Here is a 13,288-nt window from a genome sequence, read left to right as displayed (position 1 = left end):
ATCAATTGCTATATACCCGGTACACAATAAAAAAACATTGCAAGACGCTGCTCAGTTATTGGCTCTGGGTTCCTAGGGTTCTTGGTGAACCTACAAGTCCAATATATCCCCACAACCAGAAGGGCCCAACAAATGTAACAGTGTATTATTTTTAAACATCTATCATACTTAGTAGAAGTGACAGGTGAAAACGTTGGCACAAATGGCTGTTTTTTGTAACTAATTTTCAATTTTTTTCTATTGTCAACTGTTAGTTTCTATACAAAAACCTTGAAGGATCTTCACAAATGACCCCTTGCTGAATTCAAAATGTTGTCTACTTTCCAGAAATGTATAGCTTTCCAGGATCCATCATTGCTTTCATACCCGTTTTTACCACTAACTAGAAGGAGGTTAAAAAATTGAAAAAAATAGGCTATGTACCAGAAAAATTGCAAAACTGTGTAACAAATGTTGGTTTTCTGAAAAATGTCTGCTTGTCCCTGAAAGCTAGGATGATTGTGATCTCAGCACCACTACCCCTTTGTTGATACCATTTGCAGGGAAAAAAACAGACGCTTTCATCTGTAGCACTTTTTTTGCTGTATTGCTGGGTCCCCTCCACAAACCCTGGGTACCTTCCAAATCCCTGTGATGTTGGAAGAAAAGGACGCACATTTGGCGTGGATACCTTATCTGGTCAAAAAGTTACAGGGGCCTAAGCGTGAACTACCCCAAATAGCAAAAAAAGGCTTAGCACGGGGGGGGGATGTCCTAGCAGCGAAGGGGTTAAGAGATTGATAAAGTGCATATAAAGAAAGAAGCAAAATGTTAAAAATACATTTTTTAAATGTTCTGTAAGGTGAAAGAATTTTAAAATGAAGGATTGATTTTTTGGAGCAGTGCGAGTATATCAAACAGAATATAGTGGGGACAATGAGTGGCTTTAATTGAATTTAAGAAACATTCCATCATAGCATTATAATTAATATGTTGTGTGACAAAAGCTTATTTCTGTATTTTTTGTGCGTTGTTCTGTGGTTCAAATCAGAGAAAATGCATAGACTGGAGTCCCTGGCTTCCAGTAATAACTTAGTGGGGTTTCCCGGATTCCTATAATGATACAGTGGGGTGCCTGAGTATCAGTATTGATTACGTGGGGGTCCTCTGAAGTCAAAATGTTAAGAACCACTGTATTCGATGACACAAATTCATTTTGCAGATAAGATATCAAGCAAATTTAACACCACCTGGTTGCAATGAGAAGTTACTCCAAAATTACCGAAAAATATTATTTTAAGTGTAAGCGGAATAAATGCTCCAACAGGAAACTTCTATTTTGATTGAAAAGCTGGAAACCTTGTTCCTACGTATTCTTTTAGAATCACTGAGATGGAAATATCTGAATCCAACCTTAGCTAACACATCCTTTAGGAATGAACAGGTGCTCTCAGAATGGTGACAAAATATTGTTTTGAGAGCCCTCCAGTCTGTTAACATAATTCATGCAAAAACAACACTCCTTCTAAGAACTGGATTTCATGAATATTTTCCATGGCATCCTGTGATCTATCCCTGGGGCAAGTTTTAAAGGTTTCTTTGCACAATCAGGAAATTGCCAAACAGGATCTATGGTAACTATATAACCTTCAGTAACCCAACAGCACCAAACCATCAGAACAGAATCTTTCTGAAGGAACAAGACATCTCACCACTAACCCGGCTTTCAAACGGTGAGTAGTAACGTGTAAAACGTTATTTGTGAAATACTGGTGTGTGGATTGTTGAGGATTATATATTTATTGGATTTTTGGTAGAATTTGTTTAATGCTGCTCAGTACTCAGAACATTTGAGAAAGTGGATGGTCTCAATGTTTTTTTAAATAAAAGATGTATAGCCCAAATAGGAAATTTCTTAGATTGTGTTAAAACTTTTAACAATACTCAGATTTAATATGAAGTATACATAAAAGTGATGAATAGAATGCTTGAATTAATCTCAGCCCCTGGTAATTACTCAGCCGTATCCCAGTCCATCGTTATTTTGCACACCCTTTGCCAGGTCCTGCCTGTCAGGTCCTCCCTGAAATGCAACACAAGCAACCCAATTAGTACCAGTGATCAATAGTCGCTAAGATTAATTCAAGAATTTCATCACTTATTTGTATTATTTAGTTTGTTAATCTAAGTGGGACGGCTATACTCAGACGTGGTTCCTGTGCACACTGTATAACTGGAACCAAGCTATACCTAGATAATGATTCCTAATCAGAGCAAAACCGGTCCTGGGCTGCTTGTGTTCCATTTCAAGAAGGAGTGCCCTGGCTTTTCAGGCTTGACTGTTCCCACTGGAGCAGAGTCAATACTGATTTGCATATTACCAAGTCCAAACTGAGGTGGCATGGTGTGCAGAAAAATGATGGATTGGCATATTGCCCAAAGTAACAAATTAATTCAAGCATTCCATCCATCATTTAAAATGAGGCAGTTTAATTGCTCTTTATTTTTTAAATTGCCTTTAATTAACGCATCATTTGGTGCACATACTTTTTTACTCCATTTCCCATGTTTGAGCCTGGGGACATACAGTACATGCAATTATTACTCAATGTAAGCTTTTATCAACACTCTCATGATTAAATAAATCAGTTCCATGAACGTAGGGCCTGATTTAGATCTTGGCGTGCGGGTTACTTCGTCACAACGGTGACGGATATCCCGTCCTCCGAAATATAAATCCCATTATATCCTGTGGTATTTTTATTTTGTCTGATGGGATATCCGTCACGGTTGTGACAGAGTAACCCATCCCCCAGGATCAAAATCAGGCCCATAGACATGTTCTGGATGGTTGCACTCTATCTAATTCAAAAACATAAATCAACACTTAAGCATAAATGTAAGAACCTATAGGTTATTACGTTTCAAGGGATACGTATATGTAATGCTTAACTTAGTCACTTAGAGAAGCTAGATATTTCCTGCAAAGCTTAGGTCGAATGTACCACATTAGCCAAATGCAGCAGCCAAATGCAGGAGCATTTGTTCAAAGAATCATCTATTTACAAATGTAGTTGTACGCTTCACAAAGTCCTTTTCTCCGTGAAAGAAAACAATTGATGGCATAACATTAGCACAGCCAAGCGTTAATTTATCAAGGACTGTAGTCCTCAGAGTGAGCACTCAAAGTGCTAATGTAAGACATAGTCTCCCCAACAGTTTGAGGGTTTCTGATGTCTTAAATATTTTAGGAGCTCGAACAGAGCTATTTTACCAATTTGGACGGTGGTAAAGTACAAAAACCTACACTACACATAACCACCACACCAAAATACCACACAACAAATATGCACCCACATTCTTATCACACACAGTCACCTCTGGAAATCTGCTTCCATAATACAGTGGTAAAAGGTGCTTACACCAAGCATTGCCTTACCAAAAGGGATGTCAAATAGTGAAAGTGAAGCAGGCACAGCAGTATTATTTAAGAAATGTTTCTGCCACCGTTTTGGTATGATTGGTATCTTTAATAGCTGGAGACCTGGAACAGTGGTATTTTACCAACTCAGACAGTGGTAAATGGTTGCTTGTCACTGGAACTTTAAGAAATGTCCTACTTGTGGCTTGAAGTGTAGCAGTATTTAATGAGATCTGTAAAGTGATTACAGACCACATAGAACCAAGTCATACATAAAATATAAATAATAACAATAATAGTAAAAGTAATTCCAATGTCTATAATGCTAATAATATTGATCCTAATGCTATTACTACTACTGCTACTTTTACTAATTATAATAATAACAACAATAATAAAGAGACTTTTGAAAAACAACATTTTATAACAGGAGCAGAACTCAAGGCAAATCCATGAAAGGCACTGAAGTCCTTAAGCTTTTATAGATACTTCAGTGATACTATCTAAACTAAAAAGAATTGTGAATTTTACAGCAATGTATGAAAATAACTTTTGGGAAACATTTTCGAGAGGGTGCTAACTTGTTTATGAAATATTGTGATTTATACCCTAGGGGGTGATTTGAAACAAGTGCATAATTAGTCCAAGGGCACGCATAGGGCCCTATTCACAGGCAAAGATAGAAAAGTATGGACGGAGAGTCAGGTCTTTGTTTGAGTGTATTTTTCAATGTTTTACCTTTTTATAAATATTCACAGAAGTAGTCCTCAAAAGCTGATCCATGTGCATGTTTCTAGGTGTATTCCAGGAATGTCAAGTGACTGCTACCCCTATGTAGAATTCTCCATTGAAGTGGAGTATGCAAATAGTGAATGCAGCCATGTGGGACAACTCACACATGTCCTCTGCAGGGAAAAAGTTCCCCTTTGGAGAACGCTCTTTCCCGTCACTTCCACTAAATTTGGATGTAATCTGTGCTCCATACCTTCCTGGAAGGGGAATCATGTCAAACCTTTTCTGGAGTAAATGTTTGATCATAAACACACTTAGGATTAGAGGGGATCTGAGGAAGCCAGAGGGTACTAATCCCTCAAAAAGAACAATTCTTATCACACAAAGTACTCCCGGCTATACGTGAAAAAGAGAAGAAGAAAATAGAGGTAGTGTAATGTTTATGTGATCTAGGGATTTATCGGTTTAATCCCTAGCACTCTTCCTTTTTATCGTGTCCTTGTGACCACCCAATAAAATTCTGTTGATCCAGAGAGGCACTTTTAAATCACTCACTAATTTTTCTTTGCACTCTGCCCCTCGTTCACCTATACTTTTATATGCTCAACTTTGAGAAAACACCTCAGCTCCTACCCTCGGGGAGCCGTAGCCCACACCACGCTGTGAGGAGGGAATCCATATGATGAAGAATGTCACCCAACGGTGTGTGAGGGTTCCTGTGCTGAAGGAAATTTCTCCTTCCATCTTTTCCATAAACAATACACTACCTCTATCTTCTTCTTCACTTTTTCACGCATAGCCCGGCGTACTTTGTGTGATAAGAGGAGTAACTCTTTAACCATTACTGAGATGGAAAGGAGTCCGTTTGGGGTTTGAGAATGAACATAAATGTAAATATTTATGTGCATCCTACACTTTCAAGGTAAACTGGATTCTCCCAGATAAAATATAGGTAAAATGGGCTGCTTAGTGGATTGGAAACCTAGTCCTTTTTAAAGTGCCCATAATTCGAGACCTGGTATTGCATGGCTCAGTGACAGCAAAGAGTTCTATAAATACTTTGCTCATGTAGTAAGAGAAATGCAAGCCTGAAATAAGTTGTAAAAGTTCCTGAAAGTCTCTTACAACACATGACATTGTGGGCCCTATTACATACTGTCTAGTACCCAGAATGTGGCATCACAACAGAAGTATTGCAGGACTGTCATTTGAACTTTACACTTTGACGTTACAAAAGTATCTTTGCATTTGCTGTAACACTGCTCACCGCTGGGGATCCTATGGGGGTTCACTCACTGAAGGGAGTTTCCTGTTTTACATGATGGTAAGCTTCATGCAAAACATGCACTTCCTCGGGCACAAACCTCACCATGTGACATTTATCCAGAAAAGAGAAAATTATTTTGGGTTGGACATAATTTGTCTCCCTACCAGTGGCTTTAGAATGGGTCTGTGAGGGGAAACTTAAGATTTCACCTCCTGCCACTGAGCCCTAAGGATACTGTCGCTCTGATATATGAAACTCTGTTTATAAACCAGAAGATTTAAATTGCAAACAGGGCTGTGTTTTGCGATGCTGCTGATATAGTAATCAGGAGCACCAAAGTGTATATGGGTAGACGTTTGCAAAACCTTAAGCCTTGTGAAAATGTAATCGACAAGATGCATCTTGTGTCCTCTCTGAATGGCTGCAAATGCAGAACTGTTGTTTTGCAAGGGACAGCATACCTCTGTCCCTAACTTCACATTCTCTGTCTGGAAACACATTGTTTTGTCTGAAAATTATCCTTTGCTCTTTCAAGGAACATGAGTTGCTTTCAATAAAACAATTACTTCAGACAGGAAAGATATCTGGGGCCTAAGTGACTCTCAAATATGAGGTAGATGTCTCGTTGATACTATTTGCAATTCTGAAAGAGTTGCAAAATTCGTTTTATTAGTTGGAAACACTGGCCCTTAAATAAGCAGGCTTAGAGCCTCCAGCACAGATTCAGATTGTAATGCCCCTAGGTGTTTCACCTTGATCTGCATGGCAATATAACAGTCACTCAAGGGGCAAGAAGGACCTCACCAGTTTGAATGCAGTCAACGAATAAACCCACTCAAGTCAAGTCAAGTCAAAATACACTTTATTCGATTTTTAAAATCATAAAAGCCATACAACAACAATATATACATTTTAAAAATAAATAGCTCATGATTTAACAGGTCAAGACACAATCATCATATACAAAAATATACAGAGATACGAGTGCAGAGTGCAAGGCAAGGCAAAAATTATATGGTCGCACTTCCCAGTTTTCCCAGTTCATGCCACCTCGATAGCGGGCAAAACCCTATTTTTTTTAATTCTCTGCGCTGCTACCAAAAAACTAGCCACAGAAAATATAGTGCGAGTACTACCAAGAAACTGCAGAAAAACTAGCGCTGGCCTAACTTGAACAAACCCAGCTTCTTTTAAAATAGGTTACAGGTACTTGTTCAACTACAAAACATCATAAAGTGCATAGTGTCCTGAGTGGAAAAATCGTCACATTTACATGGCGGACCCCTTTCCGGTTTGCTCCACGTCTGATAACAGCCTAGGATATAGGGGATTAAATTGAATCTAAATTTAATTAACAGATGTCTATTGAAGGGCTTTGTTACGAGAGTGAGATAAGGCTCCAAGGACGGAGAAGATAACAACATATAGTGTGATCTGACTGTTGTTTTTGTCAGTTCATGTTCCTTGCGAGCCAATCTCGCCTTATCCATAAAGTGTTTTATAATCCAATTAATATCCTCTTTCCTGAGAGAAGACGGCAAATTGAATAGATTGGGGCGACCTAATTTGGCAAAAGTAATTCTCACATACTCCAACCACGGGATTTTATTCATGTGATCCAGGGACATGGCATCCTGCAGGATAGCGTGGTTAAGAGATAGTTCGTGGTTTAGCCATCTCTTCAACCAACATATTAGGGGTGCCAGACCAAGATTATCTGTTACGTAGTCTAAACCCACCTCCCTATGAATCGAGAAGGTAGGAGTAGACTGGGGAACAGAAAGAAGATGTCTTAAAAACTTATTTTCCACTCGTTGTAGAGTTTCCTGAGTAACATACCCCCATAGTGATGAACCATATATGGCTATGGAGATGCACTTAGCATTATATATTTTTAAAAGAGCCTGTTTGTAAACCCCAGAAGGGCCGATGTAGCTCTCGCCATTGAGAGATTCTTTACCTTAATCTGGGATCCCCAGGTACCCCTCTCATCGAATGTTACCCCCAGATAGGGAAAAGATGCAACCCTGGACACTGCCTCGCCCTTACAAAAAAGGAAATGTTTTTGCCCTTCTCACTGTGGCGAGTCGCCACCATGGTATGGGACTTATTGGCATTAATTTTCAGATCTAACTGGTCCATGAATGCCCCAAAAGAGTCCAACAAACGCTGGAGGGCCACCCCGGTACGTGCTAACAGGACTGCATCGTCCGCGTATAGGAGAGCAGGTATTCTTATCTCTCCTACACGCGGCACGTCCCCCCTCAATGGCCTCGAGATGTTTGCCAAGGCCGTTTATATAGACGGTAAAAAGGAGGGGGGCCAAGATGCAGCCCTGCCGCACCCCTCTATCCGATTTGAAATGGCTGGTGCATCTTCCCTCTTTTGTAACCCTTACTTTTGCAAAGAGTTCCTGGTGGAGTGATGCCATAAAATTCACAAGTGGCTTTTCAACCCCTAGTTCTAATAAGGCAGCCCACAATTTCGACCTATTCACTAAGTCGAAAGCCGAGGAGAGGTCCATGAACGCCAGGAACAAGGACCCCTCCTTGGCAACTGTGTATTTCGATATTAACATGTGAAGGTTTAAGCACTGGTCCACAGTGCCCCTCTTTTCCCTGAAGCCATATTGCATATTTGAGAGACCTCCCCTCCTCTCGATGTTTTCTCTAAGTTGATAGAGTAAGACTCTGCCTAAGATCTTAATGGCAGAGTCTAGGAGGGAAATAGGCCTATAGCACCCCGGGTCATCGCGCTGGCCCTTCTTAAAAATTGGCACAATGACTGATGTGGCCCAACTGCTAGGAAAGATGTTACTGTTAGCAACTGTGAAAACATGGCTCAAAACCCCTGCCCAGAGTTTTGGCAAATGCATATAAAAGTCACCCGGGACCCCATCCGGCCCAGGGGCTTTATTTTTGGATGTCTCCACAATTGCCCTCTCCACCTCAGCTGGAGTAAAAACTAACGGGGCACACTCTGAGAGCTCCCACCCATTGTTAAAGGAGCCCAGGTCAATTGCGCCATAAACTTTACTAAAATGGTTAAGCCATTTTTCATCCGGGATAACACAATCCATTGCTTTATTATCTACATTGGAGAAAAAGGATTGATTCACAGTGGCCCAAAACTGAGAGCTATTGTGCAAAACCTCGCTTGATATTAATTTCTCCCACGCCATCTGTTTTATGGCTGACTTTCTCCCCATAATAGTGGCCTTATATTCCATTCTTGCCTTAGCGATCTCGGTCCTAACTCTCGGGTTTATTTTCAGAGCCGTCATTAATGCCTTATGGGCTTTGGAGCACTTAGCATCAAACCACCTATGCTGTTTTTCCACCCCTCGGTTGCATTTAACTGTTAGAGCAACGGACACTTTCAAACGCCCCCATAACTTCATGTGCTGGGGCACCCTCCTTCTGACATATCCCAATAAGCCCCTGTATTTTAGGCATTAAATCCTGCATGAAATTTCCAGGCATCACATTCGCCCATCTAAGCCTTCTCCCTTGGTCTATAGGGCATAGGGCTGGTCCCGGATTGCAAGGACGAGACTCGGCGCCCAGCCATTCATCCCATATTACCACAAGCAAAACAGGGTTGTGGTTACCATGGGTTGATACTATTGCCCCATAAGACACCACTCTGGGTAAAAAGCCTACGCTCAAATAAATGTAATCAAGTATAGTACCAGGGATTGATCCTTTATAGGTGACAGTTCTTTCACCCTATCGGGTTCATACAAGTTATGATTAGCGAGCAACTCCTCAAGGGCTTCTCCCCCCTTGGAGTGCTCGAAGTGGGATATCTGAAAGGCCATCATGTCCTCCTGCTCTCTTACCATACACAGATCGCTACATGGATGGACGTTAAAATCACCTAATAAAACCAGGTCATGATTCGGGTAATTATTTTGACTAAATGTAGAGAGGAAAATCTCCAGGCAATCTAAATGGCCTGTTTCCGTATCTCTATCCCAAGAATTATAAAAATTGATTATAAAAAAATTGTAGTCCGGTGAAACGGCCCATTCTACAATTAAAAGGTTTAATGAACCACTTTGAACCTGCCTAAGTATACCTTTCAGATTCAAGGAAAAAAGGGACATAAGGCCACCCTTAGCCCTACCAGACTTACTAGGGACAGCCGGGATAGCAAAGGTAGTAAAGCCATCTACCCAGAAATTAGAGGAGGTGTCCCAAGTTTCCTGGCACGGTATGATGTCATGTGCACTGATAAAATCGATCCAGTCTACATCTCCCCTCTTAGATCTTGCCCCTGCGATATTCCAACTGATCAATTTACATACACTCTTGCTTGGTTCTCCCGGACACAATACACAGCCGGAATGTAGGGAAGAGCTCCATCACACTGTCAGGGTCTGGCATTTGAACCACAATTTCCTATGGGCATTCTCAGGAGCACCCATGCTCACTTAAATAGTGTGTTTATATGGCCACAACTAGGATGTGTTTTATGTCACAGTCAGGAGTTTGCACCTTGGGGAGGTCTATGGTGTTGCTAGTTATTCCAGTTCAAAGAATGGTGAAACCATGCACATTAATGGCCCAACAGAAGAAACATAAAAAAATGTAACTTGATGATTTTCAAATAGTAAACAAACTGTTGATCTCCTTTTCAGAAATGAATATGCTACTGCTAGCAGTGATTCTGGCTTTGGGACTGCATTGCTCTACTGCACAGGTAAGAAAAATAAATATTATTTAAGGTGTGATCAAAGAAAAGGAAACACTTCAGAGCACATAAACTCACTGAACTAATCACAAAGCTACAACTAAGCAGAGTTCTGCGTTGTTTAGGGATATATCTGGTGTTTCTAGTTTTCAGACCTGGTATTTCAGATAAAACAACCCCAAAGGATTGTTTTAGCTTTTTAGGAACAACTGAAAAGCACTGACATTCACTGTATTTGTAATCTTTGGTACTATCTGTTCTCAAAACAGTATCAGTGCAGGCCTTTTTCTAAGCATCTTTCTGTGATGGATGCTGCTCCAATGATCTACTTTGGCCATTGCAAATCACTTAGAATGCGATTGTGACCATCCACAAGGTGCCTGGACCTCCATGCCCTACTTCCTTTCCAAATTGTAAGTCGTGGTCACCTCATATGGCTTTAGTTCGCTGTTCACTTCATGTTTCAGGATAGTTGTTCACAGCTGAACTCAGAGCAAACCCTCAATCTAAGTCAAGGGGCACTATCATTATCATAGAGTTTTACTTTCTGAAACTCAGATATCAGGATTGTGGAAAACAAACATCATTGTGCTTATTGATGCCTTCAGAATCAATGTCCTTCAATATAGAGCTACACCAAAGACACCTGTTCTTAGTTTGACACTGTTTTATTGTTAAACACATGCCAATGCTTTGATTCATACTGGAGGGTCAAGCACCTTATCACAAATATCTCCTGTGTCCCATGCGGATGCCAGTTAACTGAAATGTATGCACTGCCTTTGGTGAATACATTTACTCAGAAAATCCACAAGTTAGAGTACAAGAAAATCGGCATTTCATAGTACATGCTGCTGACCCCATAATTTCAACCAGAGCAATGGCACAGGCACCTTCTGAGCGTATGCAGCGCCATGAAGTTTCCATCTTGACTGCTTTTGTATACACCAGAACTGCTTGTAATAATGAAATAGGGTGAATTCGGCAGGAATAGTACATTTATTACCACTGTAATTTCTTGGTGTCTCAAGATAAAAAACAAGGCAGGGTGACACTGACCTGCAATAACAAAATACTAAGCACCCACAATATATATTTAAAATAGAAACTTTGCCTTTTGCTGAAAAATAGATCATCAGGAAGATGGTTAAATATCCACCAATAACATTTTATCTGCAGCAATAACATGTTAATGAGGTGCAAATACTTCTCAATCCATGCACATCCTTGACATTGGGTTGGAGCTGGGAAAATGAGCTTGAATAAAAGAGAAATGAGACAGGCAGGGAGGTGAAATAAATAATGAAAGGTTACCAGCGTTAGAAGCTGAAAGGAAGTGACAAAAGGAATAAATGAGGGAAGAAATTAAATAGAGGCAAAATCCTTTATAAACACTGAAAAAATATAACTCTGATTGTGTACAGAGCAAAAAGAACATACACTGATAACCACTGTTTTTTGCAGCTTTGAAAACATTGGAAAACACTGATAAAATTCAGGGAAATTCACAACAGAAACTAAAAAGTGGAAAGCCTAAATATATTTGTCAATTTTTGTTATAGAAATATTATAAATATATAGTATTAAGTAATTCCATAACAAAAAAAATATATATAGAGATATTACCTACTGGCGGTCGCCAGTAGGTAGTTATAGTTAGGACGTATAATCCATAGGAAAATCATAACATTCTATTCCCAATAACTTTGGCGCCGGTCGATGAATCTTCGCAAAATTTTCAAAACTAATGGCCCATTCCGGTCCGCTCCTATTCAGAAAGTTTGGGGGTGATTCATCAAGCGGGGCCGAGAAAAAAGGGGGTCCCAAAACACATTTTCCCCATGTTATTTCCCATAGGAAATTTTAGACACGGCTACAGCCCGAACTGCTGAACGGAATTACACCAAATTTTGCAAAAAGGTAGCCCTTGGTTCAGAAAGCGCCCTTTTTGTAAATGGTGTAAATCTGTTCAGTAGTTCCTGAGAAATTCAAAAAAGAGTGGTGAAAAATCATTTTCCCATAGTAAACTTTAGAGACTGTTATAGCAAAAACTGCTGAACAGAATTACACCAAATTTGGCAAAAAGGTACTGCTTGTCTCAGAAAGCGACCTTCTTAAAAATGGTATAAATCCGTTCAGCAGTTTTTGAGAAATTAAGAAATAAAAATAGTGATATCTAGAGACACAGAGGATCCTGCACCCTCCCGATCACGATCTTAATGCTAATTGGCTATCAACAGTCCAAACCAGAAAGTGTTGGCAGCCATCTTGTGCCTCGGTAGAACTGAGGTACAAGAAAAGAGAAAAACAAACGCTCAAAACACGAAAAGGGTACAGGGTAGAAACACCCTGACCCCCTAGGCCTGCTCAGGGGGTCCCACAAGGACCCCAGCCCCAAAAAAAGCATTTTTTTTTATTTCGGGGAAATACGTGGAGCATCATTTAATTGAGGCCCCCGGGTGGGCCAGGTCCCGGGGGCATTTGCTAAAAATGTATGCAGGGGCTAGCGGGGGCCCCCGCAGTCCTAGGGACCGTGACCCCCCCGGGGCTTGATTACAGAGTTGCGGGGGCCAACTAGCCCACCAGGTACTCCCAGTAAGCGCCATGGAGCTGCGTTGCGGAGTGTTGTAAAAAGGGGCGTTACCTCTGAACACTTCTCTGCAACGCAGTTCCCTGGCACATAGTGGAGGTACCTGGTGGGCTAGTTGGCTCCCAGGGAGCCTCAGGATTGAAGAGGAATTAATTCCCCAACTTAAAACGGGCCACAGGGCGTGTTTGCAGACATGTCACCTCAGGCCCCACCCCCTTCCTTCACAATTGTGCAAACCCACCCCCTGGCGAGTTGTAAGTTGGAGAATTAATTCCACTTCAGTCCTGAGGGCCCCTGGGGGCCAACTAGCCCACCATGTGCTTCCAGTAAGCACCACTGCGCTGCGTTGCAAAGAGGTGGTCCAGGCAGTGCCCCTTTTGACACCTCTCTGCAATGCATCTCTGTGGCGCTTACTGGAGGTACCTAGTGGGCTAGTTGGACCCTAGGGACCCTCAGGATTCAAGGGGACTTAATCTCCCAACTTAAAACGGCCACAGGGCGTGTTTACACAGTGGTGAAGGGAGGGGACTGGGCCTGAGGTGACATGTGCAAACACACCCTGTGGCGCCTTTTAAGTTGGGGAATTAAGTCCCCTCTGATCCCA

At 41.1% G+C, this 13,288-nt stretch overlaps 1 protein-coding gene across 1 annotated transcript in view; it reads left to right on the top strand.

The window, feature by feature from the left end:
- The first annotated feature begins 1,633 nt into the window (after positions 1-1,633).
- LOC146822019 (cysteine-rich secretory protein 3-like) overlaps positions 1,634-13,288 on the top strand; it is a 91,469-nt gene continuing 79,814 nt past the window's right edge. Inside the window, exons 1-2 of the mRNA XM_085613119.1 lie at positions 1,634-1,712; positions 10,042-10,103. Coding sequence (XP_085469245.1) covers positions 10,044-10,103 — 60 coding nt within the window. The 5' untranslated portion in view covers positions 1,634-1,712; positions 10,042-10,043. The remainder of the gene's footprint in view (positions 1,713-10,041; positions 10,104-13,288) is intronic.

Source organism: Triturus cristatus, chromosome 6 (genome assembly GCF_964204655.1).
Source record: "Triturus cristatus chromosome 6, aTriCri1.1, whole genome shotgun sequence".
Taxonomy (NCBI): Eukaryota; Metazoa; Chordata; class Amphibia; order Caudata; family Salamandridae; genus Triturus; species Triturus cristatus.
Note: the sequence above shows the minus strand (reverse complement) of the source record. Positions and strands in the feature narration are given on the sequence as shown.